The 27,385-nt window shown below is 55.7% G+C and overlaps 10 protein-coding genes across 10 annotated transcripts; 4 read left to right on the forward strand and 6 right to left on the reverse strand.

Moving 5' to 3' along the window:
* Positions 1–400: 400 nt before the first annotated feature.
* On the forward strand, positions 401–1,852 carry K437DRAFT_223842 (uncharacterized protein; the record flags this gene model as incomplete). Its single annotated transcript, XM_013387969.1, has 2 exons — positions 401–821; positions 894–1,852. 2 exons carry the CDS (start codon positions 401–403, stop codon positions 1,850–1,852), a joined length of 1,380 nt encoding a protein of 459 aa, XP_013243423.1.
* Positions 1,853–2,033: 181 nt separating this feature from the next.
* On the reverse strand, positions 2,034–3,433 carry K437DRAFT_268194 (FAD binding domain-containing protein; the record flags this gene model as incomplete). Its single annotated transcript, XM_013387970.1, has 3 exons — positions 2,034–2,613; positions 2,671–3,054; positions 3,135–3,433. 3 exons carry the CDS (start codon positions 3,431–3,433, stop codon positions 2,034–2,036), a joined length of 1,263 nt encoding a protein of 420 aa, XP_013243424.1.
* A 1,254-nt stretch (positions 3,434–4,687) lies between these two features.
* K437DRAFT_256288 (uncharacterized protein) lies at positions 4,688–4,867 on the forward strand. The gene has a single exon (XM_013387971.1). The coding sequence runs from the start codon at positions 4,701–4,703 to the stop codon at positions 4,857–4,859; it is 159 nt and encodes a 52-aa protein (XP_013243425.1). The 5' UTR covers positions 4,688–4,700; the 3' UTR covers positions 4,860–4,867.
* Positions 4,868–6,542: 1,675 nt separating this feature from the next.
* Positions 6,543–7,347, reverse strand: K437DRAFT_268195 (uncharacterized protein; the record flags this gene model as incomplete). Its single annotated transcript, XM_013387972.1, has 2 exons — positions 6,543–6,917; positions 7,018–7,347. The coding sequence occupies 2 exons, from the start codon at positions 7,345–7,347 to the stop codon at positions 6,543–6,545; spliced, it is 705 nt and encodes a 234-aa protein (XP_013243426.1).
* Positions 7,348–7,786: 439 nt separating this feature from the next.
* Positions 7,787–10,161, reverse strand: K437DRAFT_262743 (GMC oxidoreductase; the record flags this gene model as incomplete). The annotated part of the gene is made up of 6 exons (XM_013387973.1): positions 7,787–7,997; positions 8,073–8,486; positions 8,565–9,595; positions 9,681–9,759; positions 9,835–10,003; positions 10,086–10,161. The coding sequence occupies 6 exons, from the start codon at positions 10,159–10,161 to the stop codon at positions 7,787–7,789; spliced, it is 1,980 nt and encodes a 659-aa protein (XP_013243427.1).
* A 2,761-nt stretch (positions 10,162–12,922) lies between these two features.
* K437DRAFT_110490 (patatin-domain-containing protein) lies at positions 12,923–16,099 on the reverse strand. Its single transcript, XM_013387974.1, has 4 exons — positions 14,387–16,099; positions 14,220–14,316; positions 13,706–14,130; positions 12,923–13,633 (listed from the first exon to the last, which is right to left on the reverse strand). The coding sequence occupies exons 1-4, from the start codon at positions 15,989–15,991 to the stop codon at positions 13,058–13,060; spliced, it is 2,703 nt and encodes a 900-aa protein (XP_013243428.1). The 5' UTR covers positions 15,992–16,099; the 3' UTR covers positions 12,923–13,057.
* A 1,512-nt stretch (positions 16,100–17,611) lies between these two features.
* Positions 17,612–19,620, forward strand: K437DRAFT_110510 (general substrate transporter). Its single transcript, XM_013387975.1, has 3 exons — positions 17,612–17,912; positions 17,996–18,763; positions 18,839–19,620. Exons 1-3 carry the CDS (start codon positions 17,786–17,788, stop codon positions 19,612–19,614), a joined length of 1,671 nt encoding a protein of 556 aa, XP_013243429.1. The 5' UTR covers positions 17,612–17,785; the 3' UTR covers positions 19,615–19,620.
* Positions 19,621–20,296: 676 nt separating this feature from the next.
* On the forward strand, positions 20,297–22,396 carry K437DRAFT_256294 (uncharacterized protein). The gene has a single exon (XM_013387976.1). The coding sequence runs from the start codon at positions 20,420–20,422 to the stop codon at positions 22,364–22,366; it is 1,947 nt and encodes a 648-aa protein (XP_013243430.1). The 5' UTR covers positions 20,297–20,419; the 3' UTR covers positions 22,367–22,396.
* K437DRAFT_294376 (uncharacterized protein) lies at positions 22,357–25,162 on the reverse strand. Its single transcript, XM_013387977.1, has 6 exons — positions 24,430–25,162; positions 24,254–24,315; positions 23,024–24,158; positions 22,771–22,920; positions 22,542–22,678; positions 22,357–22,487 (listed from the first exon to the last, which is right to left on the reverse strand). Exons 1-6 carry the CDS (start codon positions 24,800–24,802, stop codon positions 22,425–22,427), a joined length of 1,920 nt encoding a protein of 639 aa, XP_013243431.1. The 5' UTR covers positions 24,803–25,162; the 3' UTR covers positions 22,357–22,424.
* Positions 25,163–25,753: 591 nt separating this feature from the next.
* Positions 25,754–27,302, reverse strand: K437DRAFT_256296 (ARF/SAR superfamily protein). Its single transcript, XM_013387978.1, has 6 exons — positions 27,059–27,302; positions 26,677–26,907; positions 26,587–26,603; positions 26,338–26,483; positions 26,191–26,271; positions 25,754–26,084 (listed from the first exon to the last, which is right to left on the reverse strand). Exons 2-6 carry the CDS (start codon positions 26,823–26,825, stop codon positions 25,935–25,937), a joined length of 543 nt encoding a protein of 180 aa, XP_013243432.1. The 5' UTR covers positions 26,826–26,907; positions 27,059–27,302; the 3' UTR covers positions 25,754–25,934.
* Between the last annotated feature and the right edge of the window lie 83 nt (positions 27,303–27,385).

The following is a 27,385-nucleotide window of genomic DNA, read 5'->3' on the forward strand; positions in this document are numbered from 1 at the left end:
TTATTGTTTCGAGTGTGATATTTGTGGCGCACTCGATAACAGGAGAGGCTCACAATGACCGAAGAGCGGTGTATTCCCCACTGGAGAAGATAAGACTGGGCGCTATGTATGTACACCTCCGTGGAGATGCAAACGTGGTGAACTGCCTGTACATTGAAGCGGTTAATCGGAGAATCCAGGGAACACTGGATATGGTGTTCACCACTAGTAGTCAAAAGAGGAGGCAACACACTTCGTTCGACCCTTCTACCCCAATTACATTCCCATCTTGCAGCTCGCACATGCCATGCTGGTCCAAGGGAGGCTGATCATCAGAACACCCCTCAAGTCCAAGCTTCTTCCCGCCATGGCGCCCGTCGCAGCTCCGTCGTCCGCTTCGGCCACCCGTTCTTCCTCGACCATGAGTGAAGCCGCATCGTTCGGTGCGGCGCACATCGCACGAGGCATCGGCCGCATGTCCACCCATGTGCTGGCGAAAGGCCAAGGATCGTACCTTACGACAGACACGGGCAAACATCTTCTCGACTTGACGTCAGGTATCGGCGTTGTCAACCTTGGCCATTGCCATCCTCGCATTACGGCCGCGGCGCAAGAGCAGGTTGGCACGCTGGTTCACGCACAGGTGAACATCGGCTTCAGCCTGCAACAGATCGAGCTTATCAAGAAGGTGCTGAGGCACGTGCCGGACAGGAGTCTTGATTCTGTCCTCTTTTGGAACAGCGGTTCCGAGGCGGTCGAGGCGAGCGTCAAACTTGCGAGGGCCGCCACTGGTCGCCAGAACATCATTGTCATGCAGGGCTCGTACCATGGGCGCACAATGGGTGCGTTCCAGAAACAAAATTATGTTCCTAGGAGCACGAAAACTGAGAACATATTTATTTTCCTCCCCTCAGGGACCATGGCGATGACCAAGAGCAAGACTATCTACAGCACCGGATTCGCTCCGCTTATGCCGGGCGTCTTTGTCACGCCATTCCCGTATTACTCACAACTCGGCGTGGCACCCAACACACCAACAGACAAGATGGTCTCACTTTGTCTTCACCAGCTGCGGCTCCTGCTCGCTCAGCAGACCGCGCCTAGTGACACTGCAGCGATCATCCTCGAGCCGGTCCTCGGCGAGGGCGGCTACGTGCCAGCTCCGAAAGCTTTTCTCGAGGGGCTGCGCAGCGTTTGCGATCAGCACAACATCCTGCTCATCGCCGATGAGGTGCAATCAGGCTACGGTCGGACGGGAAAAATGTGGGCGATCGAGCACTCGGGCGTCCGACCGGATATCCTCATCAGCGCCAAGGGTCTCGCGAACGGTTTCCCGCTCTCCATGGTCGTCTCACGAAAAGAGCTGATGGACAAGCAGGGTCCTGGATCGATGGGCGGTACCTACGCCGGCAACGCCGTCTCCTGCGCGGCTGCCAATGCTGTCATAGACACGTTCGAGCAAGACAAGATCCTTGACAATGTCGCAGCGCGGAGCAAGCAAATGTTTGACTTTCTTCACCAGCTGCAGCAGAGCGGTTCCAAAGCTGGCAAGTATATCCAGGACATCCGAGGCCTCGGCTTGATGGTTGGGCTGCAATTCTCGCAGGACCAAGGGGCTTCCTCCTCATCTCTTCCCGCCGCATCGTCCGACAGCACCGCCGCGCTATACCTATTCGAGGTGGATGGCACAAAGCACGCACAGCTTGCGCCGCAGGTTGTACAAGAGTGTCTCAAGCGCGACATGCTCTTGCTCAGCACCAGCACACAAGATGTGATACGCTTCATTCCTCCGCTTACAATCACCGAGGAAGAGCTAGCCCAGGCGTGCAAGATCTTCAAAGAAAGTCTAGAGGCTGTCGTCTCGCGGCTCTAGGGCCCTGGCCATTTTCTATATCATGCGCATTTTCTGCAGTCATTCTTCTGAAAATATCGCCGCTTCACTCCCATCTCGAGACCTAAACATGATGTCCTTTTCAAAATTTCGAGTCTTAGAGTAATTTACATTCTGCTCGACGTATTCATCGTCGTGCAGAGATGATGCTGATCTATACGCGCTATGCAAGGTCTACGCACTCAGTGGGTGCGTCCAAGTAAATGGTTCCGGTGAAGCATTCGTTGGTGCGCACGTAGTCCAAGACCCTTGATTCCTGGATGCTCTTTGGGATCAAGAACCTGTTGAACAGCCATTGCAACGGCTTGGACTGCATGAGATAGCGCCCAAATATGTAGTAGCCCCAGTTGGCCCAAGTCTGCACCCCAATGGTCTGCGCTGAGCGTGTCGCATTTGCCTGCCGCGGTTTCATCTGGAGAACTCGGTACTTTTGAAAGGCCTTTGTCAGCTTTTCCAGCGAGGGTTGGCCATCGCTTACTGCTTCGATGGTCCGGCGCAGCTCGTTGAGCAAGACAACAATACCTTGCACACCATTGTTCAGTCCCAGGCCGGCGTTAGGAGTGAATTTGTGGCAGGCGTCTCCGACGAGGACAACTCTGCCCCAGGACCAGTGTTTCACGATGCCTTCCTCTATGTCTGCCATGCCTTTGGTAAAGCTTTGGCGGACGACATCGCCGACCTTGAGGGAGCGCATGATGGGAAAGTCGAAAAATTGTGTAGCAAAGGCATCAGCCTCTTCGGCGCTATACCGTCGGCTCTCCGATGAAGGTCAGGGGAGCTTCTCATAGAGAAAAACCCACGAGCGTTCCGTGCCGGTGAGGTACATGACTGAGCGGTCCTGGTCCTGCGTCTCGGTAGAGATGTCAGATATGGGAGTCTGCTTGGGGAAGCTGCACCAAAAGCAGCGGTAGTTAATCGTGTAGGGCGACTTGGCCATGTTTGGGCCCTGCGAGAGGTCTGCCATCAGGCGGCGTGTCTTGCTGTGCGCACTGTCGGCACCCATGACGATGGATCCCGCGTACACGCTTCCGTCTGCGCAAGTAACGCAGACACCGTTCTCGTCAGATTCAATCTCCGTGACTCCTTTTGCAGTGAGAACTTTGGCCTTGGCGCTTGGAGGCAATTCGTCGTAGAGGGTTCTAATGAGTTCGGCCCGATGGAAAGTTCTTGGCCCGGAGCCGAAACTATAGGGGTGACGCAAACGCGTGCGTCAGCCTACTTCATTGCCAGCTTGTCTGTACACGCCACCTATTACCTGACTCACGAGGGTCTCATGGATTCAAAGTGGCGGAGAGTCGTAAACTGCGTGCTGTCAACGGTGTACTTTTCCAAGATTAGCAATTCGCTGGAGATCGCCTTCAGCTTGTCCAGCAGACCGAGCTGATGCATGATCCTTAGGGTATCGACACCGAGGACGAGGCTGGCACCCTCATCGATTACGACTTCTTGCCTGCGTTCCAGGACGACGAAGTCAATGGTGGCCTTGTACAGGGTGTGAGCAGCGGTGAGATCAGCTGGACCCCCACCAACGACAATCACCTTGAATGGAGAAGTAGGCGCCATGCTGTGTGGCTGGAGGTGATTTCCGTTTGGCTTGAAGTGATCTATTTGCGTGAAGACCTGCTGTCAGGTTCGAGGGTCGATCAGTGAACGGTCGCAGCAAGTCTGCACCCTTTGATTGTTTCACGACTCAGGAAGGATCCAGCGGAAGATGCGCCCTACCGAAGCAGATATTACGAGTACAGCTCTTCGGAGGCGCGCATCCGGTGCGCACGAGTGCGACATGCCGAGCCAAGCTATAAGCATGTGCCGTTGTAGGTGGTCCGTAGTGGTGTTGGACGGTGAGAGGATGGCTGATGAAGCTGTTGACAAACAGGGTCATACATTCTGCTCTAATCCTTCTAACGGGAGGCATACATTCAATCCACCTGGCCCAACTCGTTAGCGTGGGTATGTGTCAGCTCCACACACGCACTCTCTCTTTCTGTCTCCGCTGCCTCCCCATCGCCCCAGACAGCTTCCCACCATATAGCATGTACGGCGGTCAGACTGCCGCAACCGCTTGCCTCGCCCGCACGGAGCCGAGATGCTGCATGTAACTCATCACCGTTCAGTATTCAGCATTCAGCAGTCAGCACAATCCGCCAGGATCCGCCATTTGCCATCATATCCAACAGTTGCTTGCCTTGGTCAGTTCATATCCCCAAAATGGCCTACTTGGACAGCGCTAGCGTGCTTGCAGTGGCGCCGAAGGAGGCTGATTACGTATGGACCATTTCTCCACTACGCCAGCGCATCAGTGTCTCGAAATGTCACGATTTGCGCCTGACGCTACCGCCAAGCCAGCATATCCATTAGGCATAAGACCCGCCCGCATTGTCGGGAACCACCTCGCCTGGCCCTGCCATATAATCCTATTCTTTGACAATTTTTCGGGAAGCTCCAGCAGGTTTCAGCATCCATATCCACTACCCAGCTTCTATGCGAAGGCCCCCCGTGCGCTGTGGTATATTTCTCAAATGATCGCGGGATCAATGCGGGAGAGCACAAGTACCAGGCAATACGGACGAATGATTGACGCGAAGGCCCTTTTTGCATGCACTTTCTGCCCTTTGCCTTCAATCTGATAAGTGCCTCTGTATCATGTACTTTGAGCCTTTGACAGGTCGAGGCTTACTGTTCCTGTGGTCTGGTTTCTGCTGAGCAATTATTCCGTTAGCAATAAGGCCTTGCCTGCCAGTGCTTCAACATATCGATCTTTCGATCTATCAAGCATTGTCCAGAGCTACTCGCAATTCCTTTCCCCTTATCTCCTTACTTTAATTTTGACATGCAGCGACGGTTCGGCGCATCGGTGGGAGGTGCCGAAGGTGGTGCTCACAACCACAGCGAGAGCGCCCAGCAGATGCAAAAACGACCTCGCGATTCCATCGTGATTCGGATGCGCACCTATCGTCCTCGTCATCCCATAGCGACCCGCAGACTTTAGCCCATGTCTAATTCAGAAAGGCGCCCTCTAACTTACCCGGCCCTTACAAGCGCAGCTGATGCACTAGCCCCAGAAAAGAAGCGCCCACGGTACAATTCTTCGGAAAAACATCCTGCAGATCTGCTCGAATGCCTGCGCTTCTGGACCAAAAAGGCATCTCACCCCCCTTTTTTTCTCCCATGCAATTTCCCATCAAGCGAAGGCAAGGTTTCACATCTTTGGACCTTGGCTTTTCACAAGTTCGGGTGCGTGTCATGCGCCGTGTGCTATTCAAAAAGCTTGTAAGAACCAGCTGACGAGTTACAAATGTGCACGTGCAAACAGCAACAAAAGCTCAAGCAGTCGCGCTCTCCTTTCTACCTGACCTCCCTCATTATCGCACACCCGAGCAAAAGCCATTCGTCATCACGTTCCTCGTCTCTGCCACGCAAACAATCTACTCCCTTGTTTGCATTCAACTCGTTTGGCTGCTCCGTGCAATCCTTGATTCCCGTCCAGTGCACCGCACGTGCTGCGGATCTGAACTCGCAGCAAAACAGCAGAGCCGTCCTCACCACGGCCTAGACACAGGATTGGCCACGATGTTGCAGAAAACGCTCGGCAAGCAGCAGATCAGCCCCGGTGCGAGCAATAAGCGGACCAAAGTGCTGTCACTACCCAATGAGTCCCACCCTCAGTACGCCTCTCATGCACCTCCAATCTCACAGTAACAGCGCTCGAAAATGGGCGTAGCTGAATGAGACTTATGGGACCATCCACCGAAAAACATTGCACTGCTTTGTTCACCTGGAAGTACCGGTCAGCCAACTGTGCTACCAATCAGGTTCATGAGCGCCAGTGCGCGTGCGATGGATGTTCTGCAGTGGCATTTTGCAACCCTCAGGGCGATGCGAGCTACGTGTCACCTGATCACCACAGTGCGTGGGACGCGCTAGCTTACTTATGTCTTCAAGTCAAGTTATGCAGAACTACCTGTTGCAGCGAACATTTCATGTCTCGATACATTCTCAAGTGTAGACTATGTTGATGCTGGGCGTATCACTCGCGTTCAACCTGCTCAACGACGATCCACGGTGTCGCAGTCCCGGCCAAGAGGATATTGGCAACATCATTGCAGCCGCGCGCGCGAATATGCTCTACGCTCTGCCGGCAACGTTGGAGGCAATCTGCGCACTTGTCCTGCGCGAAATCGACATCGACTTGTAGGGTGGCGATGCAGAGGGGGGAAGTAGGAACTCCGGCCGGTAAAAAAGCAACAGAAAGGGAGGGGGGTAAACGCGTACACACGTACGCACGTACGCACAGCTGCGTCGTATATGTGTTAAAGGGTAGCGCACCTGCTAATGCACAGCCTACCGCACTTTTCAAGCGTGCAGGGCTTGAAATCTACCAAGGGTATAGCACCACTGAGGTTTGGAATGTGTCAGTGTGGATATTCGCATCTTTTGCTTAGCAGAATGAATCAGGCTAAAATAAAACACCTCTTCATCTCCGCTGCTCAAAGCTGACGAGCACGTCGAGAGCTACTTGCTCCCTCCATTCTCGCACACATGAGAGAAGCGGGGAGCTGTGCCTCTAGGAGCTGTATTTCAAAGGCAGCCCCCCTTTCCCTCTCCCCGGCTTGCTGCGCGATACAGTCAAGCTCGAACGGTCTCCAGGTGACGCAAGCCGTGAGACAATCGCCTAGGGCACGGGCGTTTTGTTCCGCAAAGCGCCTCCATTGGTGCAGTACGGATCGGGCTTGCTGATTGTCGTCTCACGCCAAGACGACTGGGTCGGACTCACCACCGGCGGCACACCGCGTGCGCTGTGGATCGAGACGCACCTGACCGAGCCGCTGTGGTGTTCCTTGGACTTTGAGCGCTTCACGTGCCCCACGTGCCTCGGTGGCGGGGAACGAGCGTTGATGATCGCCATGCCCCAAGGACACAGCACAACGGGGAAAAGCAGCCTGCTACTCACATTTGACTGGACGACTGGCAACTTGCCCCATTTCAAGTCTGACCGTCGCGCCAAAGAGCGCATGCTGTTGCTCTTGGTCGAGGGCAGCGACGGCATCTATGAGTTGTGGGTCAAGGGCTTGTGTCCGGGACTGCTGTTCGACTCGGCCCAACTCGTTCCACGTCCGGGCGACGCAAGCGGACGGACCCTCGCGTACAACACGTAAGATAAATTCGGAACATTCGAGCCTAGCGTGTAGCACATGCATCCCTTGCTCTTCGTCGCGCGACAGGACGACTGAATCCGGCTGACGACCCGCGGTGCGCCGTGCACGCTGGACATCGAAGCGCGCAGGGCCGAGCTGCTCCGCGAGGTACTCGGGCACGAGCGGATTCGATGCATCACGTGCCAGGACGGCGGTAGTCGTTCGCCCCGCGATCGCGTTCCAACACGACGGGTACGACGAGTTCAAGCCGGAAGAGCCCCCAGCGCTGGCAAGGATCATCACGATGTCCAATGTAGAGCTACTGCACTTGTGCGCGACCATCGAAGAGACGTGCACGTTCGGCCGCCAACCCGAGGAGAGCGTTGGGGTTACTTTCAAGGGTAACTTGCGGTGCTCGCAGAACGAGATTTTTTCCGGCCATTTGGATGCTATGAGCTGTGATCATTGAAGACATTTGCTCCGCCATCTCTCGGCGCGGCGTCGAAGCTGCCAAGCGCTCGCACTTTTTTGTTCTTCCTACAAGCAGCTTAAAACCGCTTTATGACAGATCCCGAAAATGACTTGCACATAGTATCTTGAAACCCATATATCAACCGAGATGTACGGGGTATCATGAGCAACGGGTCGATGGAACCACAATAAAAAAATGGCGAGGAAAGAGAACACAACTTCAGCAGGATCAGCGATGTCCGCTTCATCACCATACGTAGACGCAACTGTTTTTTTGGCTTGAGGACCCGCCCCATGAGGAAGCACACGCTCAGCTGCTGGCCGTGACGGTTGGCGCGACGTTGTGCGCGTCGAGATCAAGCTTGGTCTCGACGTGCCTGCTGACTTGCTGCGCCGCTAGCTCTGCGGACGCCTGCAATCCGTGCGCGCGCTTGATGATGTCGGCCGCTGCTTCGGCGATGCCGTACACAGTCGCTTGGATGTGCGCCGAGACGTTGACGGGGATGATAGACGCGTCGACACTGTGCAAGGGAAAGCATGTCAGCAGGTAGGAACAGTACAGCATGTGCGCTCGACAGGGCGGTCTAGTAACTGACACTCGAACATTCTTAAGACCATAAACTTTGAGCTCGGGATCGACGACGCCGCCCTTGTCGCGCGGGAGCATGCTGGCGGTCGAGGTGATGTGATACTCTGTCGTCGTGCCGACGGTTCGCGTGTACTCTTCGAGATCGGCGTCGGGGCCGGGGACGACTTCGCGCTCAATTTGGCGCGCATACTGCTGCGTCGTGGCAATCTTGCGCAGGAACTTGGTGCCGGCGGTCGCGACAGCGAGGTCCCATGGCGCACTAAAGTAGCCAGTGTGGATCGTCGGTGCGACCGCGACGTCAGCGGAGCTGATGTGAATCGAGCCACGTGAGAAGAGGTGCTGCTGCGCGGCGAGGAGCGTGAGGTAGTTCTTTCCGGGATCTGGTGCGCCGCTCGTCGCGAAGTACCCGTCGACGCCGATCCTGCGGAGAAAATGCAGTGGGACTGTCAGCAATAGGAAGGTGGTCTGTGTGTGTTTGTGTGTGCAAAGTTAGACTCACAGCTCCATCTGTCCGACTTGATCTGGGTACTTTTTGAGCCATTCAAGCTGCTTCTCCAATGTGGCGACGTACGACTTGTCCCTCTGGCTCTCGACGTAATTGTCAGCCTCTTTGATGAGCCTAGCCACCTCGTCCTTATCACCGTTGACCAGCTCCTCGAGCGAGATGTAGGCGACCGTCGGCACGCCCTCGGTGAAGATGCTGCCTTTTTCTGGGTCGTTGAGCTTGTACAGGCTCTGCTGCTCCTTGGCAAACGCGGGGTCGTTGCGCAGCGAGTCGAGCGTCACGCTACCCTGTTTGAGCTCGTAGGTGACGGAGCTGTACGTGTGATCCTGCATGCCCTCGCCTACAGAAGGCAGTTCAAGCCGAACGGGCACGCCGGCCTTCGAGAGCACAGAGGCAGCGCCGACACCTGAGCGCTCGAGAATTGCGGGACTGAAGACGGTGCCGGCAGAAAGGATGACCTCCCTGCCAGCGCGTAGCGTGAAGCGCTTGCCCTCACTGCCGCCAGCGGTGGCGACAAAGGTGACACCTGCCGCGACAAGCGGCTCCTGGTGTGCGTCGCCTGGCGCAAACTCGATCCGCTCGACGGTGGCACCTGTGAGGATCCGCAAGTTGGGCCGGCCGAGATTGGGGCCGAGGTACGCGCTGGCGGCGTAGCTCCTCGTTGAATCGCGCGGATCGATTATGCTCGGCTGCACGCTTGCCCCAACATTGTTGCCCGCGAGGCTGTGATCATTGCGCGGGATACCCAGGCTCTCCAGCGCCAGGATCCAATTCCGAGTCTGCTCTCCGACGTACAGGGGGAAGCTGACTTGGATTGGGCCGCTATTGCCGTAGTCCTTCGCATCGGGCTTGATGTGCAGAGCCTCAGCAGTGACGGGCGAGGGTAGGTGGAAGTGCTCGGCCTTGCGCATGTAGCGGTAGAGTGTATCCCAGTTCCAGCCTTTGTTGCCGAGCTGCTCCCAGCCGTCGTACTCGACCGACGAGGCACGGTCGTAGACGAGAAAATTCAGCGCCGAGCTTCCGCCCTGCGTGCCACGACGCAAGACAAGTGGTATGAGCTCGGCAGCGCAAAATGCAGAGGCTCGATGCGGTAGGAGTGGAGTCACTCACCAGGACCTTGCCGCGTGGATAATAAGTGCTCGGCACGCCTTCGTTTGCGCCGCTCCCGGGTTCGCTGTGCAACTTCCAGCTGGACTTGAACAAGCGGCATGCGTCACTCAGGAAAGTTAAGCGCGGCATGCCTCCATGCTGACGGGTAACTCACTCCAACTCGGTCATCAGGCCAGCCCCAAACATACCTGGCGTGTCGATGCGCGGGTCGTTCGGCTCGCCCGTGTCCGGTGTCAATGCCGAGCCGCCGCTCTCGAGCACGGCGACCGTCACCTTGGGGTCTTCGGACAGGCGTACGGCGACGGCCAAGCCTGCTGTGCCACCTGTGGAAGCAAGTTGAACAAAGAGTAATCAGGCCCCCCGCTCGCCCTGGAGGAAATCCTAGCAGCAGTCTAGGCGACGCACCGCCGACAACGATAAAGTCGACGCCATCCTGATGGGCAGATACAAACGCCTCGGCGTCCGTTGCGATGGGAGCCATTGATTTCGGTCGTGGGCTTTCAGATGTGCTTGCAAGAACGGAGCTGTCGTACCAAAGCCGGAGCAGACGATGCAGAAAGAGAGATACGCAGAGAGAAAGTCCTAGACACTTAAATGTAGATTTTCACCGTGAGATATAAGAGTGAAATCCTGGCAGAATGGAAGAGAATGAAGCTCCTTTCGCACACCCTTGTTGGACACGGCGGCAGCCTTTCAAAATGATCTAGTGTCAGGGAGAATAGGTGATGCGAGAGATGGCGGCGAGGCGGTGCGCTCCCATCCGCCCGTCGATCTGTCTGTCTGGTGGGAGCCGCGGTGAGATTGAGGGCAGAACCGACAGAGATGGTATCAATATGTATATCATGTGAGGCGAGCACGACTATTGAGCAGAATTCCGACCACCCTTTATATAGTAGGTGCATGTAGTAATTACTATACAAGTTAGCCTTGCGTTCATTTCGAGCGTGCGTTGCAGCAAGCACACCCATCAGTAGCTGTGAAAGGCCGCCAAGTCATCGAAATGAATGTAAACCAGTCCGGTTCCACCCGCTGCATTTGCTGCTGCACGGCGCACAACCCACAGCACATTGATTATAATTAAAAATGAGCCAACGTTTCGCTCTCACAGTTGCGACGTTCGCTTGCTGACACAGAGCCTTGTGTGGCCGGCCGCCCACGCGCTTACTCTCCTGGCAGTGGCGTGCGTGAAATGTTACCTTTTCCCAGGGTTGGTGGACGCTGCCTTGCTGAAGGCAGTTAGTTGGTTTATTAAAACGGATGGTGTACTCTATCGTATGCAGGCTGCAAGGGCACTCACTCCGCCTGCTCCCGCGACGCGTCCTGTGTGCCCTGCTGCCCCCCGGCAGACACGGAGACGTCGCAGCGCCGCCCCCAGCTGCTCGCTGAGTACCAGGAGGCCAGCTTTTCCAGCAGTGCAGCGGCGCATTCACAGAAGACTGGTCCTATGCCAGGCCAGGCCCCAAGAAGGCTCACTCAATGATTACATAAAGTTTACCGAATGAACGAGCCGAGGAAAAACTTTTCCGCAACGATGGTATGGACGCACACGCCTCTCGAATGCGTCAACCTCTATCGCGACTAACGGCAACCCTGGATAACCTATGCGTAATCAGGCGCATCCCCCCTGTTGGATACTAAGCCATGGAAACCCGCCAAGGAGCGAGGGAGGCATTCTTGCTTGTCAATTGTAGAATTGGCAATCGTTCCGACGAGGAGCTCGCGTCGTGCTGCGAGGACGGGGGGAACCATTCATCAGCCTTCTCAGGGTACAGGACCCCGCGAGAGGCACCTCAAAGTCGGCCGTGTCGCAATGCATGTCAACGCTCCTCCACATATCAGATCTGCGTGTGCCAGCGTGGGCTAAGCCGCCGCGCTCGGATACGAGGACATGTCATACATGGACTCCCGCACACCTCTGGCATGCTGAACTCCTAGGCTGCGTAACAACTTTTGCCTGACAGCCGTCTGTCTGTCCTGTGCTCGATGAAACCCTTGTCTCCCTCTCCTCCTGCGGCAGTGGCGGCTCTTCTGCCACATTCTCGCGCCAGGATATTTGTCGTTGCTGATTGAGCAATAGAGGTCGAGGCCCGGACCGCCCGGTCGCGTCTAGGTGGCGAGGGAGAAGGGCTTAGAACGTAGATGCATACATGGATTGGATTGGCCGCGTCGGTAGCCCGTATGCTGCACAGGTCGACTGCAACGATTCTTACAGCATTCGATCAATGTTATGCATTGACAGTCTAGAGAAATAAAAATACATGTGTGCAGGCAAATACTCATGCTACTTGCAAAGGCCAGACACGATGTCCATCTGAGTGATCTGCTCGATGCCCGCCTTCTGCGGTAGGGAGGGAGACGGCGAGGCCATCACACATATTAGCACTCCTCCAGGATGCCCGCCCCCGCAGGTCGAGGATCCTCCGCATCGTTGGCGGAAGAGCTGCTGTCGCTATCGCTCTCTCTGTCCTCTCCATCGCCGCGACCGGCAAGCTGATCCTGATCCTGCCAGATCACGCTCCCACCCGCGCTGATTGAGCCGCGATCCGCGTAGCACGTATGCCCACCCGCAGCGGTGACGGCGGCACTGATTCTTCTGCTACTGCTGCTGCCGCTCAATCTCCGACCGCTGCGGATCGCACCGACTTTGCAGCGTCCGGCGTCTCCGTGAGTTCCGGCTCTCCTCATGCGACGCCGATGCGGAGTCAGGTCCGCAGCGGTCAACGGCTCCTCCTCTTCCTCCCCCTCCTCCCCAGCAGCAGCAGCGAACCCAGCTTCCAAGCCCTCACCATCGTCCGTGCTGGCGCCAATCTCGATCGACAAGCCGAGGTTCGAGCGCGCGGCTCGTCTGCACGCCTGTTGTTTACCCGCTTTGCCGAAGGGCATGTTGCGCGATCCGATCTCCGCCGGGACGCAGTCCACGCCTGGGAGACCGTCCGTGCCAGGTGTCGAGGCGCTTGTACCTGGGTGGCTAGTCCGGTCTCTGGCATCGCCATTAGCATTCCTGTGACCGTGGCCGTGACCGTCGGCGGAAGAGGCCGCACCGCAGGAGTCTGTTTCCTGTTGCTCCTTGGACCGTCGCCGTCGAAGTTCTTTGAGCCGGTCTTTTGACGAAGCAGAGCGCTGCAAGGCAAAGAAGGAGAACTCCTCGCCGTCCGTGTCGGTCATTTGGCCCGTCGAGGGACCGCCGCCCGCCAAATTGGCATCAGCCGGCAGAGGTTCTCCACCCGATGTCGACACTCCTCGGCCTCCGCCTCCTCGTGCAGCATTACCTCCAGCATCACCACCTGACCCGTTCACACGATCGCGCGCTTTCAACGCCGCGCGGCAAGCTTTGCGCCCTTGCTCGACGGCACGCTCTAGTCGCACACGGTTCTCGATCATGTGCTGGTCAGTAGAGGGGCGCATAATTGGTGAGATTCGCACTTCAAAGATCTACTTCCCCTCCAACTCACAAGCTTAGGAAAGGTGACAGACTGGCCGACGTGGATCATGCGCTTCAGCTCCTGCCGATCCGGGTCAGACAGAAGGCGCAACCAGTCCCACGCGCGCGTCTTGGGCCAGATGGTGACGGCTCCGCTGAACGCCTGGAGGAACGTAGAGCTCCAGTCCTGCCCGAGTAGCTTGGGCATCAAGTCCAAGTCCCTAATCACTTTGAAGTTCATCGACAGGTGCAGCTTGAGCACGTGCTCCGCTGCACTGAGGAAGAAACCGCCCCTCCATCCTTTGCCCTTGCGGTGCGCGACCGGTCGTCCTGGCATACCCTTGGGAGCAAAAAAGAAGAGGTGCACGTGTGGGTTGGCTTGAGAGACAATTGGATAATTGACATTGTAAAGCGACTGCAGCTCTTGTAGCGGAATGTCCATGCGCAGTGAACCATCCTTAAATCGGTGTCCCCAGTTCCACGGGATTACTCGTCCTGATTTGGTCTTTTGCATCAGGCAGATCGGATTGAGCTGGTGACAGGCAAAGTCGGATGAATGCGTCGTCTTGCACATAACCCGGATACCATGCCAATGATTACTCACAATACCGGGAACAGCAGCGGACGCGAGCAAGGCGCTCCAGATGACACAATCGGGACTTGTAACATAGTTGAGCAATTTGACGGGCGAATGGCGATCAGCCGGGATGACGCTGATGTTGAGCACCTTGCCAGTGCGCTTGTACGCCTCCATGAAAGTGGTGCTGCCCATGGTGAAAAACTGCGCTTTTTGCGCAAAACTTTTCGCTTCGAACCGCGCACCAATGCGCCAGACGCGCGGGCCCCACGTCAGGATGGACTCTTCACAGGCGTTGATGCGGTCCGCCAGCTCGGGCACCATCAGAACTTTCAGCTCCGAGTCGTGCCGTGTGCACGTCAACGCGGCGATGAGGCCGCCGGCAGAGGTGCCGGATACGTATTTGGGCAGCAGGTTAGCATCCAGCAACGCGCGGACGACTCCGCAGTGGTCTGTGCATTGGTTCAAGGAAACAGAAAAGGGGCAGATGCAGAGCCCGTTAGAGTCGGAGCTTGACTGCGACACTTCCATCTCAACTTACAGTAGCCAAAACTTGCTCCGCCGCTGAGACAAAGGGCGCTGGTGCCAAGGTTCTTCTTAGCAGTGCGATAGAAAGCTCGCTTTGCTTCCAGCGAAAGCTGCGCGGAGAAGTGAAAGTCATTGTCAGCACCCCGGTCTAGGAAGATGGTACGTTGCGGGAGAACAGACCTTATCTGTTCTTTGAATGTACTCCAATCCCTTTTCGACCTCGTCGACATAATTTTCGATCAGGTGTTTAGTTCCCCAAAAGGTCTCGCTGTACAGCCTGAATCCTTCCACCCCAGCAAAGTTGTTGCGAACGCACAGGTCGAGCACACCGATCAGCTTCTCCGCCTCTTCCTTCTGCCGAAACACACGCAAGGAATTGCAGACTTTCTTGACGAGAATCCAGTCATAGAGGCCGCTCGCGTCGCGTTCCTTCCACTTTTCGTACCCCGCGAACGAATCCATCTCCAGCGCCCAGTGCTTCCAGTCCCTCCACGTCTCAGCACGCCGCAGCTCCTTGCGCAACTCTCCCTTACGGCCGCGCCACGCGATCGCATACTCCACCAGGTTGACGACCTGCCGCGTCAGGACGTATAGGCTGAACTCCAGCGCGATCGTTAGGAAAATGGCGAGCAGCAGGGGGAAACGCAGAAGCGTAAAGAGCAGACCCTCGCGCGAGCCGTTATCTATGCCATGCAGCTTAGGGTGCGAAGAGTGCTTGGCCGATTTGGATTTGCTCTGTGAGCGCGAGTGATGGTGGTGATGTTGATGATGATGGCTGTGACTGGGCGATGGCCCTCGTCGCTCGCGGATCGGCGCAAAGTCCGATGCGGCAGAAAGGAAGAGCTCGCTATTAGTCCTAGTGTTCCTGGTGTTTTTCTTTACTGATTTTGTGCTCAGCGCTGCTCCAGATGAGCTACTTCGCTGCGGTGTGGATGAAGGCGAGCCTGAAACAAAGCCGGATTGACTTGCAAAAATGCGCTCTCGAAGCGCGTGCCCCTTTTGCGCTAAGACTTTTCCATTTTGTTCTGCATTCTGGTTGGACCTTCCGAGACGCATATTCTCTCCCTCGCAGATCACAGGCGCCTTGTCCCTCCATGCTCTCTTCACCTCCGTTTGCACGTCCTTTGCGTCCGCTTCTACGTCGGCGTCAGTCTGTGCGTCGACTTGTCCCTTGGCGGCAGAGTGTTCGACAATGACCACTTCTGACTCGGCAGTTTCGCTCATCCCGGCGTCATCACCCATCAGGGCTTCTGCAAAATCCTGGATTATTTCTGGCTCGTCGTACTGAGCGGTCAACAGCGGATCGAGCGGCTCGCCGGCCTGGTGCATGTTGTTCGAATATGTGTACACGCGTGGGTTGCTAAATTGCGGGATCGAAGCGAGGATGGAAGATGCTATAGGGTTCCGCTTGCGGGAACGGGCCGGCTTCAACGGAGAATCTGCATTATAGATGCTTCTTCGATCTTCGCCAGCTCGACGTCGACGGAAGAGTCGCAGCCAGACGGAACCACGAGAACTTTGCGACTCGCCTTCGCGAGTCGGCTTAGGTACCCCCGCCGCGACATTCGACTCCGATTCCTTTCCTTCCCATTCACTCTTGCTCAGAGACGATGGCTCGAGCACTCCAGACTCTTGCACATGGCCAGACTCCTGACCAGCTGCGACTGCGTCGGAGGAGGGTGGGAGTGAGGAGGAATTGGCAGCGGAGGAAGCGGCGGCATGCTGATCGCCCAGAACGAGACTCGGCAGCGAGAGTTTCAATCCGGCTGCGTTGGCACGCTTCATCGTAGCATTGGTGATGCTTGGTAGGTAAGAATACCATCTAGGACCACCTGTCAGGTCTTTAAAAAATCACAGTTGCCCCGAGATGGGAGTACCATGGACGGCTTGTTGCAGCTGATGTTGACCGATCGTTTGTCGTTTTGCGTCATAGGTGTCGTGTCCCTCTCTAACCTGCCAAAGGGGCTATAACCCTAACCTCAAACACATACCGGGCATTCGGTGCAAGCTGCATGCCGAAACACCGCACCAACTAGGATGCTATTATAGGGTTGGCTGTGTCGTTCTTTCCGCCAGTGATCCGTTCCTGTCGATGACTTAAACAGGATCCGAGCTGGCGCCGAAACGGCAGCGAAGTCAGCCTTGTAGACACTCTTTTTCTGGTGCGCTTGCCAACAATTGCCAGCTTGTGCGGCCGAAAGTCCCGTATTACGTAAGTGGCTTTGGTCTTGACGAAATCTACTCCCTTGAGATGAGGCAAGAGGCTGTAGATGTGATAAATTGGATTGATTCATAAAAAAGAAAGGAGCGCGCTAACAAAGGTTCCCACAATCGACGCTAAAGCCGCGGCCAATTCACGCAAAGATATGGCAAGTTTTGATGGAATGATGTCATGGTGAATAATCAAGGAAGGTGCTGTGACGAAGTACTGGACAGCAGGATTCAGGGCAGGACGAAAGTTTAGAGTTTGAAGATGGCGATGACGATGACAATTGCCTGCATTGGCACGATTGTGCTGCACAGCTGGCGAGGGCGCGAGGCAAACCAGTGAGCGGCGAGGGGTGGCGACTCGCTCGACCCGTTGACACTTGCCGACCCTTCTGGCTGCCGACAATCTGTCTTCTCTTCGGATGAGTTAGCTGCAAGCGACTGTCTTGCACTGACTACCGCCTGCTGCCGTGCTTGATTCTTGTGCTGACTCTTGGCGCCGTCAAAAAGATCACCTCTCCGTGATTGCAGGCATTTGCTTCAGCATTTGTCGATGTTGAAGTTCACCAGTTCGTCCCGATCGCCCGAATGTTTATTTTCCCGCTTTAGGGGTCCCCAGGCTCAGAAGGCCACAGCTGAGTTTGCATATGTCGGAAGGTGTGGGGGTTGGACAAGGAGGTCCTGGATGAGACTGGCACTTGAGATGTCTCCAACGGCTTTCGGTCTAGCTCAGTCATGTCTCACAAGGGAGAAGGCTACGACAAAACTTTCCAAACGAATGCTCCAACAGGGAACAGGGTCCAAGCGGACAAGGAACCAATGATGGGTATAATTTTGACCACATACATGACTTCTGTGGGCCGCCCGTGCCGCGGCACCTGCAATTGTGCTCGCAGGCAGGCACAGATACAGCTCTTGCAATCCCTGGAAAGCCCGTGGAAGCTTGCGGTCGACCGACGTGCAAATACCTCCAAAGTCGCCTCCAAGACAGACGAAGAAGATGGGAGGGGCCTGGGAACCTAGGCCAGACTGGGACAGGCTGCCAGAGTGCCAGGGCTCTCAAGTGATTGACTTTCGGCCAGTAGTGGCCAATGACGACATGTATCCCATTGCCGAACCTCCTAGGTGTACAGACATACGATCGATGAATACCTGGAGGAATAACGAGTTGGAAGAACAATTGCATATATATCCTCTTCTCCATCTCATTCTCCTCTCCCCCTAATCCTCGTCTTCCCTCCAGCTTTGCCTCCCCCCCTTTTTTTTCTGCTATTCCCCTTATAAATGCCCACATCCTGTCACAACGAGGTAATTCCTTCACCACCGCGCAGGCACCCTAAGTCCCCCTCTTTTATAAGCCTCTGACTCACCATGGGTGGTGCAGTTGCGCCTACCACCTCGACAAGCGAGCCTATCTTCCAGCGTAAGAACCTGCGGCCAGCATTCTTGTGCTCCATCGCGGTGCTCGGCGCTGTACTCTACGGCTACGATGGAACCTGTGAGTGGAGGCAAACCGTGTACAAATAGCCAGACAACAGCACCATGCTGACCAGTGTTCTCGTCACCCGCTGCGTCTTTTAGACTTTACCGGGATCCTGGGCCAGTCTGGTTTCAACCGTGACTTTGCACAAGATGGTAAAACGGAGCTGTCCCCGAGCATGACCTCGCTGCTCACCTCACTGGTACAAGCAGGTGAGGTGGTCGGGTGCATTCTTGCTGCCTTTATCGGCGACTGGGCCGGACGAAAAGGTGTCTTCTTCGCCGCCGCGACAGGTGTCGGTATCGGTGCCATCTTTCAAATCGCCACCACGTCCTCCATCGGCGTTTTCGCGACTGGTCGAGCCATCTTGGGTGTCGGCATTGGACTCGTCGCGAACGGCACGCCGCTCTATTTGAGCGAAATCGCCCCCACTAGCATCCGTTCTATCGCAGTCTCATGCTGGCAGCTGCTGCTCGCCATAGGGCAGGTCATCGGCGCGGCGGTTAACCAGGGTACTAAGGACATCGACTCCACAGCCGCATACCGCATCCCGATCGGCTTGAACCTTCTCATCGTCCTGCTCATCTTCCTTGGCCTGCTGGTCCTGCCCGAGTCCCCACGCTGGCTCATTTACAAGGGCCGAGAGGATGCAGCGCTGAAGAGCTTGCGGCGGATCAATAAGGGTGCACCTGATGTCGCGGAGATTGTTCAGCGCGAGTTTGCGCTCTTCAAGCAGGCCAAAGAGGACGAGGAGGCGCTCAACAGTGATGGCGAAAACGGATGGAAGACCATGTTCAAGGGCGTAGAGCTGCGCAAGTTCCTCTGCACCTTTGGTATACTTGTGTGCCAGCAGATTGGAGGGGTTCAATGTGAGAGCTGCAACTGAAAATGACTGAAGCGCTCGCAGTCGACAATGAGCTGAGACAGGTTTCCATAACTTGCAGTTATCTTCTCGTACACGACGACGTTCCTGCAGGCAATTAACATTGAGGATCCTTTTCTCATCACAATCATCGTCGATATCATCGAGGTGGTTGGTGTGATCTGCTCGTTCTTTATCGTCAATCGTCTCGGCCGCCGCACGCTGCTGCTGTGGACCTCAGTGCCGATGTTCATCAGCCTCTTTGTCTGCGGTGGCATCGGGACGATTACGAGCGGCGAGCGCACCGTCAACGAGTCGAGAACGATTGCCGCGATGATCTGCGTCTATGTCTTCTTCTTCAACGTCGCCTGGGGGCCCCTCGCGTGGGTCGTCGCGTCCGAGCTCAGCACGGGCAAGAACAAGAGCAAGCACCTCGGTGTCGGCACCGCTGGCTTCTTCGTTATCGCATGGGCGGTGACGTTCACGCTGCCCTACCTCTTCTACAGCGCTGGGCTCAACGCACAGATCGGCTGGATCTATGGTGTCGGCACGCTATTTGCGATGGCGTTCGTCTACTTTTGCATTCCTGAGACAAGGGGCAGGTCCCTGGAAGAGATTTCGGAGATGATGGACGCACGTGTGCCGACCCGCCAGTGGGCCAGCTATATCGCATCGCATTCCGTCAGCAATAGCGTGGTGCAGCACAGCAGTCGGGACAGCAGCAGTGGCGGCAGCGAGGATGAGGAGTCAGCGCCAGAGAAAAAGGGCGCAAAGAGGGACATAGAGCCGCTTTCTGCGGGCAGCAATGCGGCCCACGACGGGACGGACGGCACACGCACAGAGCTACGAGATGCTTGAGGATCCAGTCTCTATCTCCTTTGGCGCGCAATATAGAACGTGCACGCTTGCATCGACTCGTGCTTGTGTATGTATCTGTATCCTATTTCTCCCTTGCAATCCTTCGTACCTCGATAAAAGCACGCTGCCGAGACAAGAAGCGACCGAGTAGCCTGGAAAGCGCGTCGCAGTCAATTTCATGGTCGTCAATCAAGGCTTCGGGCCGGGTAAAAACACAGGGCGGCGCATGCGATCGAATTTGTCCACGGCATGTTGGACAAGTTGTCGGTGGCACCACGCTATCGACATGCCTTCCTCAGGATGTAATCGAATCGAGGTCAACTAAGTATTGAATGGACATCGTTAGCTCAGACAACTGCGGATTGGATTGCGGCGACTGTTTCAACAGCATATCTGCTCTGCCAGTGCGTCAAAACGAAGAAGGGCATGATACAGAGGGCCGGGTCATGGGTGAGACTAGATAATTGTGTGTCATGTTGATCACAAGTAGAAGCAGTGGAAGCAGTTACGGTGATATGTGGAATTAGGAAGTGGTCGGTGGAGCCAAGGCCGGATCGCGGTGTGCTGCGTGGGGATGTCAGAAGGGGATGCTTTTCGGTGCAACCAACCGAGTGCCAGCTTCTTAATCTCATCACTTTTGCGGCGTTGCCCCCCCCTTTCAAACGACGATTTCTTCCTTTTCTCTCAGCCGGCGTGTTCAATCCAGCTCGACCATCCCATTCACTGTCCACAGCATATTGGTCGGCGCAGTGAAGGCTTATCTCATCAGCGGTTCTTCTCCAAGAGTACACATAGTGCCGCCGAGATGGCTTCCTGTGGCAGAGCTATTGCCCGCTCGATCGGCGCAGCTCGAAGGCCACCCGGAAGCTTCCGGTCCTTAGTCACTGACTTTGATGGTGCGGACATCTTCGCGACCAGCAACAAAGCAAATGCGAGCATTTCCCGCAAGCCTGTCGCTAGAAACTTCGTATCATCATCTTCGCAGCGGACTCCAGATGCCACCACAATGGTGACGACGCCGAGTCCTGCAGCGCCTGCACCCCAGCCAGCGCTAGCATCAACGTCTGCGCCGTCGCCAGACAACTCTAGCCGAGTCGTCACCAAAGATGAACTGAGCAAAGCTCGTCTTCTGATGCGATGGTCCTGGTTTCCAAAAGCTTCGCAGCAATTCGCAGTGCTGCGAACAATCGTCAAGGGAGCAGATCCTTCATCGACCATCTTGCTACCACAGAGCCCTCCTGCCTGGCTGGGTGCAACATTCGCCAGCGCCAAGCACTTTCGCACCGCCCGCTCGCGACTCTGGGAGCCTACGGCAGAGGAGCTGGCGGCATTTCTCAACAAGCAACCCGGAGAAGTCGACTACGCCAGATGGATTGACAATCAGCTCACGCGGCCAGCCTTTGCCGACCAAGGCGAAATAGCCGCAGGTGAAGGCGGCTTGCCAACTCGCGAGACCAAGCTTGACTTTATCCTCAAGCCTGTGTGGCAGAGCATGACGGAGGAGCAACAGAGGCAAGCTCTTACCCGCGTCAAATTCGAATGCGCTCGAAGACTCGGATGGCGCACGGGCTACAGCGCTGGCTTTCCTGTCCCTCAAACCGATGTTGCCGATATTGAGCTAGCTGTCATCGCAAATCAAATCCAAGAGACGGAGCAACATTTGGCCAAGTCTGTGCGCACTGCTGCAGATGCAGCCTCCGATTCCGAGGGAGCTCCCACGGTACCAGCTCTATCACCACGGCAAGAGGGCCACGCGGCCAAAGAGGAGGCTGAGTACCGTGCAGCACTAATGCAACGTAAAGCGGCATTGTTGAAGCGGCAAGCACGCTTGCAAAATCTAAAGACCCTTGCTGAGGATCGATCTGCACGGCTAGCCGCCATGGTCCCAGGCGCGCAGATCACAGACGAGACAACCGCAGCGATCAACAACACTTGGGCGCAGCTATTGCAGCAAGAAAATTCACTTGCGTGGGACGACTGGTGTGCCCTTTCGCACGCCGAGCGCGAGGCGGAATTCAAAGCCGCGTGGAAGTTGCGCGAGCGCAGTCACGTGTACATTGACGACTCTCCCTCCAGCTCAATACTTAATGGGCCTTTGCCGCGCTGGTACACCAAGCCACAGCGCGCCGGCCAGCTGCAGTTCCTACCCAATCTAACCATACGGCTCGTCAAGAACTACACGCCGACAGGAGAGCCGTACGACGCATTCAAAGCGACTTTCCGCGTGCCACTGAACATGCACAAGCACATGTTGCGCAGCTACCTCCTCGCCATCTACGGCCTGCGCACCACCTGGGCGCGCTCGTCTATCTACCGCTCGGCGATTACGCGTAATCCGCGCCGCGGCATGCGCAAGGAGCGCGGATCCAGCAAGACATATAAGAAAGTCGAGCTGGGCCTCGTCGAGCCATTCATCTGGCCTGAGCCCGAGCTAACGTTCAAGACGGAGCGGCTGATGAGCGAGGACATGGAGTTCGAGCGGCAACGGATGCACATAAAGATGACCAAGGCAAAGAGGTGGCGCGCAAAGAGACCCAGCGACCCCATCAGCGTCACCCAGCCTGATGGCACACGACACACCGTCAAGCCGCAGGTCATCGCGCGCGCTAAGGGCATTCCAACCGCCAGGCACTCGAGGATCCTTGCGTTGCTGAGGAACAAGAAGATCGACAGGGAGAACATCATCGCAGAGAAACTCGAGAGCTTGAAGAGCGCCGCAGCGTCTAGCTCTTCCGAAACGAGTGTAGTCTAACATGCAGTTCAATTCTAGTCTCATGTAGAGGCATGGCAGGCTGTGTGCCAGCTTTGTTTTATACAGGTGTGTTCTTCTTGACCGCATCGTGGAATCCAGAAGCGGCGGTTGGATTCCCGAACTAAACAGGGTGTCAGCAAGAGAAGTATTGCGGTCTCGGACGCCTGCGACTCACTCTGATCGCAAAATTGACGGGAGTCCCGTCTTCCAAAGCGACAAGTTTAACAAACTTGTCTTGCGCGACTTCGCAACTCATGCCGGCGAAAAGCTTGACGTTTAGAATGACACGCAACACACCATCAGTGCGCATGACTGCGAAAAAAGGCGCGAGCGCAGATGATTTAGTTTCATTTACCGCGTCGTTGACCGTTGTGCCGCGCAGCCAAGACATGCAAGGTGCTCACCAAGTCTGCCACCCTTGGACGCTGCGTTGCGTGGCACATTGCAGCGCACGGTGCCAGTACCCCGTTCTTTCCATCCTGCACTCTCCGACGTGGTGTAGAGCTTTGCACGAGCTGAAAAAACAGTGTTCTCGTCCTCTTCGCCTGTCTTGACTGTGGGTAGATGGGAAAAGGTGGTGGTGTGGTCAACACAAACCAGGATGAGACTATGCATCACCATGGCACGACATCACGGAGAAAAGATTGAGCAACTCACGTGCGTCTGCAGAAGCTGCGAGCTTGACCTTTTCTCTCTCCTGCAAAGACTCGCCAGCACCCGTCGCCAGCTGCGCCTGGAAAGCCAAGTCCCAGTCTTGCTTGCCTGTAGTTTCCCACGATGCGTCCACGCTAGGACCTGTATCCGAGATGGACGCCTTTGGTCCGTCTTCAACGGCGGGATCGGCAGCGCCCGCTGCTCCGTCTTGTGGCGTGCCTGCTGCCGAGGATGGGGCGCTTTCGTTGCCGCTGCTGCTGCTAGGAGCAGACACTTTGCTCGTCGCACTGCTAAAGCCAGCACCACTTGCAAATGCACCAAAGCCAAGAGAGGGAGTCGCAGCTTTGCCTTTCGACGAAGAAGACAATGGAGCTGGTGGCTTTACCGTTGCGTCAACGCCTGCATGCTGGAGGGAGGAAGAAGGTGCATGCGATGATGAGCCTGAGGAACCATTTCTCGGTTTTTGCGAGTCGAGCGAGGAGCCAAGCAGGCTGGGTCCGATGCCTCCCGTGGCGGCTGCGGGCGCAGTAGGCGCTGAGCCACTTCCAGTTGAGGTGGCAAGCCAGGAGCGCGAGCCGCTTGCGCCTGTCACAAATGGAGAAGATTTGGTAGAGGAGGTGAAAGATGAAAAAGTGGGCTGCAAGGAGGACTTAGACTTGTCAGTGGTGGCGGCGATGCCTGCCCCAAAGGGCGAGGAAGATGCTGCGCTTGCGCCTCCACTCGTGGTAGCAGAAGCAGATGGCTTGCTGCTGAAAGACGCGAATGTGGGCTGCGACCTTGCTGGCGTAGATGCAGCATCCGGTTCTGTTGCGGTTGCCAACGTCGATGTAGACGACGTCGTCTTCGGTTCTTCGGCTGTGCTTGGCCCTCTCACTTTGGCGGCGCCGCATTCCCCGCCCTGCTCTTTCCAATCAAGATCCCTGACCTTACGACGGATCTGCCCCACACCGGGGCCATCGGTCTCAGTTGCATCTAGCGAAGTCCGGCTAGGTGCCAAAGCTGCTGCAGACTCGTCCTGGCCAGCTGCTGATGCCTGGATGGAGTCCGTTGTGCCTCCGGCCTCCGGCTCATCCGTTTCTTCCGGATGCTCAAGCAGCCTGTTCTTCTTCGCTGGTACAGCGTCCGGTGTTGATGGCCCCTGTCAATCAATGATCGGGGACCGCATACATGAAGAAGCGTCAGCGCCGCAGAGACCCAGAACTAAATGAAGCACCAAATACAGCCAACACTCACCACGTGAGCAGAATTCGGTTCCAAGCTACCTTCTCTGTCTCTCTTTCTTCGGATGTGCTCTTCTGTCAGCAATGAAAGCGATCAAGTAGATAAAAGCATGGGAGAAGTCATCGCAATTAGCCCATGAAAGAAACAGATGTTACAAGCTTTGATGCGTACGAAGAAGGTAGACTCACCAAATTTCAGGCTCGCACTCCCTGATGGCAGCTCCATCTTCTCAGGCAGCATGGCTGGTTCTGATTCGGGTGCTGGCTCTTTTTGGTGAGATTTTGCTGCTGTAGACTCGGACATAGTCGGCGCTGCTGTCTCTGCGGTCTGCGCAGACGGCGCTTGCTGCGCAGGCTCAAACGGAGTCGTAGCGGCCATACTGACCAGGGGTCCCTGCGGCTGTACTTGTTCTGGCTCGCCTGACTTGGCTTGTGAGGAAGCTCGCTGTAAAGATGAATCTTCTGACGCTTTCCCTGTCGTTGTAGCGACTGGTGAAGGTGGTTGAGGAGTCACCTGCGATGCCATATCGGCGCTCGACGTTGCGCTGGTGCGTGAACCCATATCAGGGATCGTCCTTGACTTCAGGTGATGCTTTGCGATACCCGTGAACCTGGGGGCCCAACCTCGCTTAAAAGGTATGAATGATTCCGTCACACAACTGTTGTGTATCTCTCATGGAGACGGCCGATCAGAATGTGGTTGTTCGACAATCTGGAACGATTGGGTATGTAGCGTGCTGCCAACCTGCACCTTTAAAGCAGCTGACGAGGTGGCTGCAGCCAGCTGCAGCTTCGAGGATGCGCGAACGGCTCTCACGGCTTTTGGCAGATTGCGATGCCTGCACCTTGAAGGGTCCAGCGGCCAGCTATGTGACCCGGGGTCTGGGTACGATATGCTTGAATGATTACGCGTAAACAATGCATTGGCACGCATCGATGCTTTGCTTTATGATCCTCGGACCCGACACGGACAAAAAGAATGTTTGTGGTCGCGCGCTCACTGACCACTGTCCCTCATCACATCCGCCCTCAGTCCACATCTCACAAACCTTGGCCTTCGTTCATCTCCGCCAAGCACATTCGTTCACCTGGAAGCTTTTGAGCACGCTGCACGCCACCCAGAGAGCCCGGCGCTGTGCTAAGGATTCTGCTCCAGTCCCTGCGCGCTCTTTTCGCGGGACACCCCAGGTGCTGCACGGGCCTTGGAGGTATTGTCCGTACCCGCGCCGCGCTCTACAGCACCGTATGGAGCGAGTTCTCTGGGGAGCTTGCTTCTCAAGAGCAACAATCCCTGATGCTTAATACCTGTGAAGAGGCATCACCCCTCTTGAGAGCATGATTGGTGATGTTTCATATCAGCATTTCGCTTTTCATGTGTGGTGTCCTTGAGGATGGTGCGCTTGACGTGTGCTCGCACACAATCGTTTCAGCCCCGTTCCCGTGCTTCTGTGCTATAGGCGTGCAGATGTTATGAAAGGTCGGACGGCAGCCGATACAGGCCATTGACAATGTCATCGACAGGCGCTTGGAAACTGTGCAACAAATTACACGATCTGCAACTCTCCCGCAGGTGTGACGAGCGAACCAGGCTCAAATCTTCGTCATGCTATGTCCTCGCTGTGCCTTGGACGCATCGTCCCCTTCGAAAGCGCCAAAGAGGTAGGCTACTCTCCTACATCTGTTGCTCCCAAACGTTACCCTGCCTCAATAGCACCGTAAGCGTATATTCGCGATGAGACGTTGTCGATCATCCAGTCGAGGCCCGTGAGCAGGTTCTCCCCCGTCACAGCGGAGCAAGGCTGTATTCGCCAAGCATGCGATTTGATGTCGCCCAGTGCCAGGCTCTGAGGGACATTAAGAGTGGGAAGCCACGTAAGCGTAATGTAAGATACTAGAATCTCTTCTGAAGAAAAGAAGCCGGCTAGAAGAAAAGGGGACAATCAAACTCACTTGCCGAATCTGCTCGCTCGTCATTGAGCCGGCGATATCCTGCTTATTGGCAAGCACAAGAATAGTTGCACCAGCCAGTCTCTGCGAATTTTGTAGACAACGGTGAGCTCGGATTTGATCGAGCGCAATGTACACATGTCTCCTTACCTCTTCGCCCAATAGCCCCCAAAGCTCGGTCTTGCAGTCCTTCATGCGCTCCACATCGCCGGAATCGACAACCCAGACGATGGCGTCTGTGCGCTCGAAGTAATTGCGCCAGTAAGGCCTTAGCGTGCGCTGGCCGCCGACGTCCCCTGCGAGCCGCAAGGAGAAGTGAGGGGTAAAAAGAGACAGAGGGTACAAAAGGTCTGTGAGCAGGAGAACCTCAAGAATTTATGAAAGGCCCGCGTTCCTTACATATATTCAACGTGTACCTTCCAAGGTTCATCACAAAAGAATCACTGAGTAAGCTCCACCTGCGTGTACATGAAAATTGACAGTACACACCCTTTGTGAATGAAAGTCTTTATGTTGAAGCCGAGCGTTGGGCTAATTTCATCGATGGGCTCGCCATTGATTTTTTTAATTACCGTAGACTTGCCTGGAGGTGGGTGCGTAGGGAAAGCGTGACGATAATAATGTGTCAATGTCCACATCAAATGAGTCCAGGCTCAATTTAATTGTGCTTGCCAGCATTGTCAAGGCCGAGAAAGAGGATGCGTAATTCGCGCTCCTTGACTGCAAGCAGGCGTATAGAAAAGGTTAATGCGGACAATAAGCATCAGACATGAGGCCCGATGGAGAACGAGGAAGCAAAATATTATAGCAACAGTTGAAGTGAAAATTCAGCTTCTGCGCAGGTAACACCATCGAATGTCCGTGCGCTCACGTTTGTTCTTTCGGATGATGGTGAGGAGACCCATTCTGACATTCGCTCTCGAATTCCGTTCTCCCGGCCTGCACGAAGGCCCTAATTCCCGCTATAGCCGCAAAACAAATGTCGTCGAAAGCCCTGCTGCGTTCTTCATGGCTGTACGAACGATAAAAGGGGATTTCTCAGACGCTAGAGTGTCCGAGTGTCGGCTGCCAACATGAACGAGAGAAGTCGCACACCCTTCGCTAAACCTAGCACAAATGATTTCGAGCATTGCCTATCAATCACCTCATCACAACTCTCTTTGTTGTCCCAGCACAGACGAAAGCCACTGCAAGGTCG

This window comes from Tilletiaria anomala (assembly GCF_000711695.1).
Source record: "Tilletiaria anomala UBC 951 chromosome Unknown K437scaffold_37, whole genome shotgun sequence".
NCBI lineage: Eukaryota > Fungi > Basidiomycota > Exobasidiomycetes > Georgefischeriales > Tilletiariaceae > Tilletiaria > Tilletiaria anomala.

Coding starts and splice junctions, on each gene's coding strand:
- K437DRAFT_256288 (XM_013387971.1), top strand. CDS start 4,701: ATGCAGCGACGGTTCGGCGCATCGGTGGGAGGTGCCGAAGGTGGTGCT.
- K437DRAFT_110490 (XM_013387974.1), bottom strand. CDS start 15,991: ATGAAGCGTGCCAACGCAGCCGGATTGAAACTCTCGCTGCCGAGTCTC. Junction 14,317..14,386: donor ACATTCAAAGAACAGATAAG/GTCTGTTCTCCC, acceptor TTCTCCGCGCAG/CTTTCGCTGGAAGCAAAGCG. Junction 14,131..14,219: donor CGGAGCAAGTTTTGGCTACT/GTAAGTTGAGAT, acceptor ACCAATGCACAG/ACCACTGCGGAGTCGTCCGC.
- K437DRAFT_110510 (XM_013387975.1), top strand. CDS start 17,786: ATGGGTGGTGCAGTTGCGCCTACCACCTCGACAAGCGAGCCTATCTTC. Junction 17,913..17,995: donor CTACGGCTACGATGGAACCT/GTGAGTGGAGGC, acceptor TGCGTCTTTTAG/ACTTTACCGGGATCCTGGGC. Junction 18,764..18,838: donor GCAGATTGGAGGGGTTCAAT/GTGAGAGCTGCA, acceptor CATAACTTGCAG/TTATCTTCTCGTACACGACG.
- K437DRAFT_256294 (XM_013387976.1), top strand. CDS start 20,420: ATGGCTTCCTGTGGCAGAGCTATTGCCCGCTCGATCGGCGCAGCTCGA.
- K437DRAFT_294376 (XM_013387977.1), bottom strand. CDS start 24,802: ATGGGTTCACGCACCAGCGCAACGTCGAGCGCCGATATGGCATCGCAG. Junction 24,316..24,429: donor GAGTGCGAGCCTGAAATTTG/GTGAGTCTACCT, acceptor CATTGCTGACAG/AAGAGCACATCCGAAGAAAG. Junction 22,921..23,023: donor CGCAGCTTCTGCAGACGCAC/GTGAGTTGCTCA, acceptor ATCTACCCACAG/TCAAGACAGGCGAAGAGGAC.
- K437DRAFT_256296 (XM_013387978.1), bottom strand. CDS start 26,825: ATGTGGACATTGACACATTATTATCGTCACGCTTTCCCTACGCACCCA. Junction 26,272..26,337: donor GGGGGCTATTGGGCGAAGAG/GTAAGGAGACAT, acceptor CAAAATTCGCAG/AGACTGGCTGGTGCAACTAT. Junction 26,085..26,190: donor CGAGCGAGCAGATTCGGCAA/GTGAGTTTGATT, acceptor AATGTCCCTCAG/AGCCTGGCACTGGGCGACAT.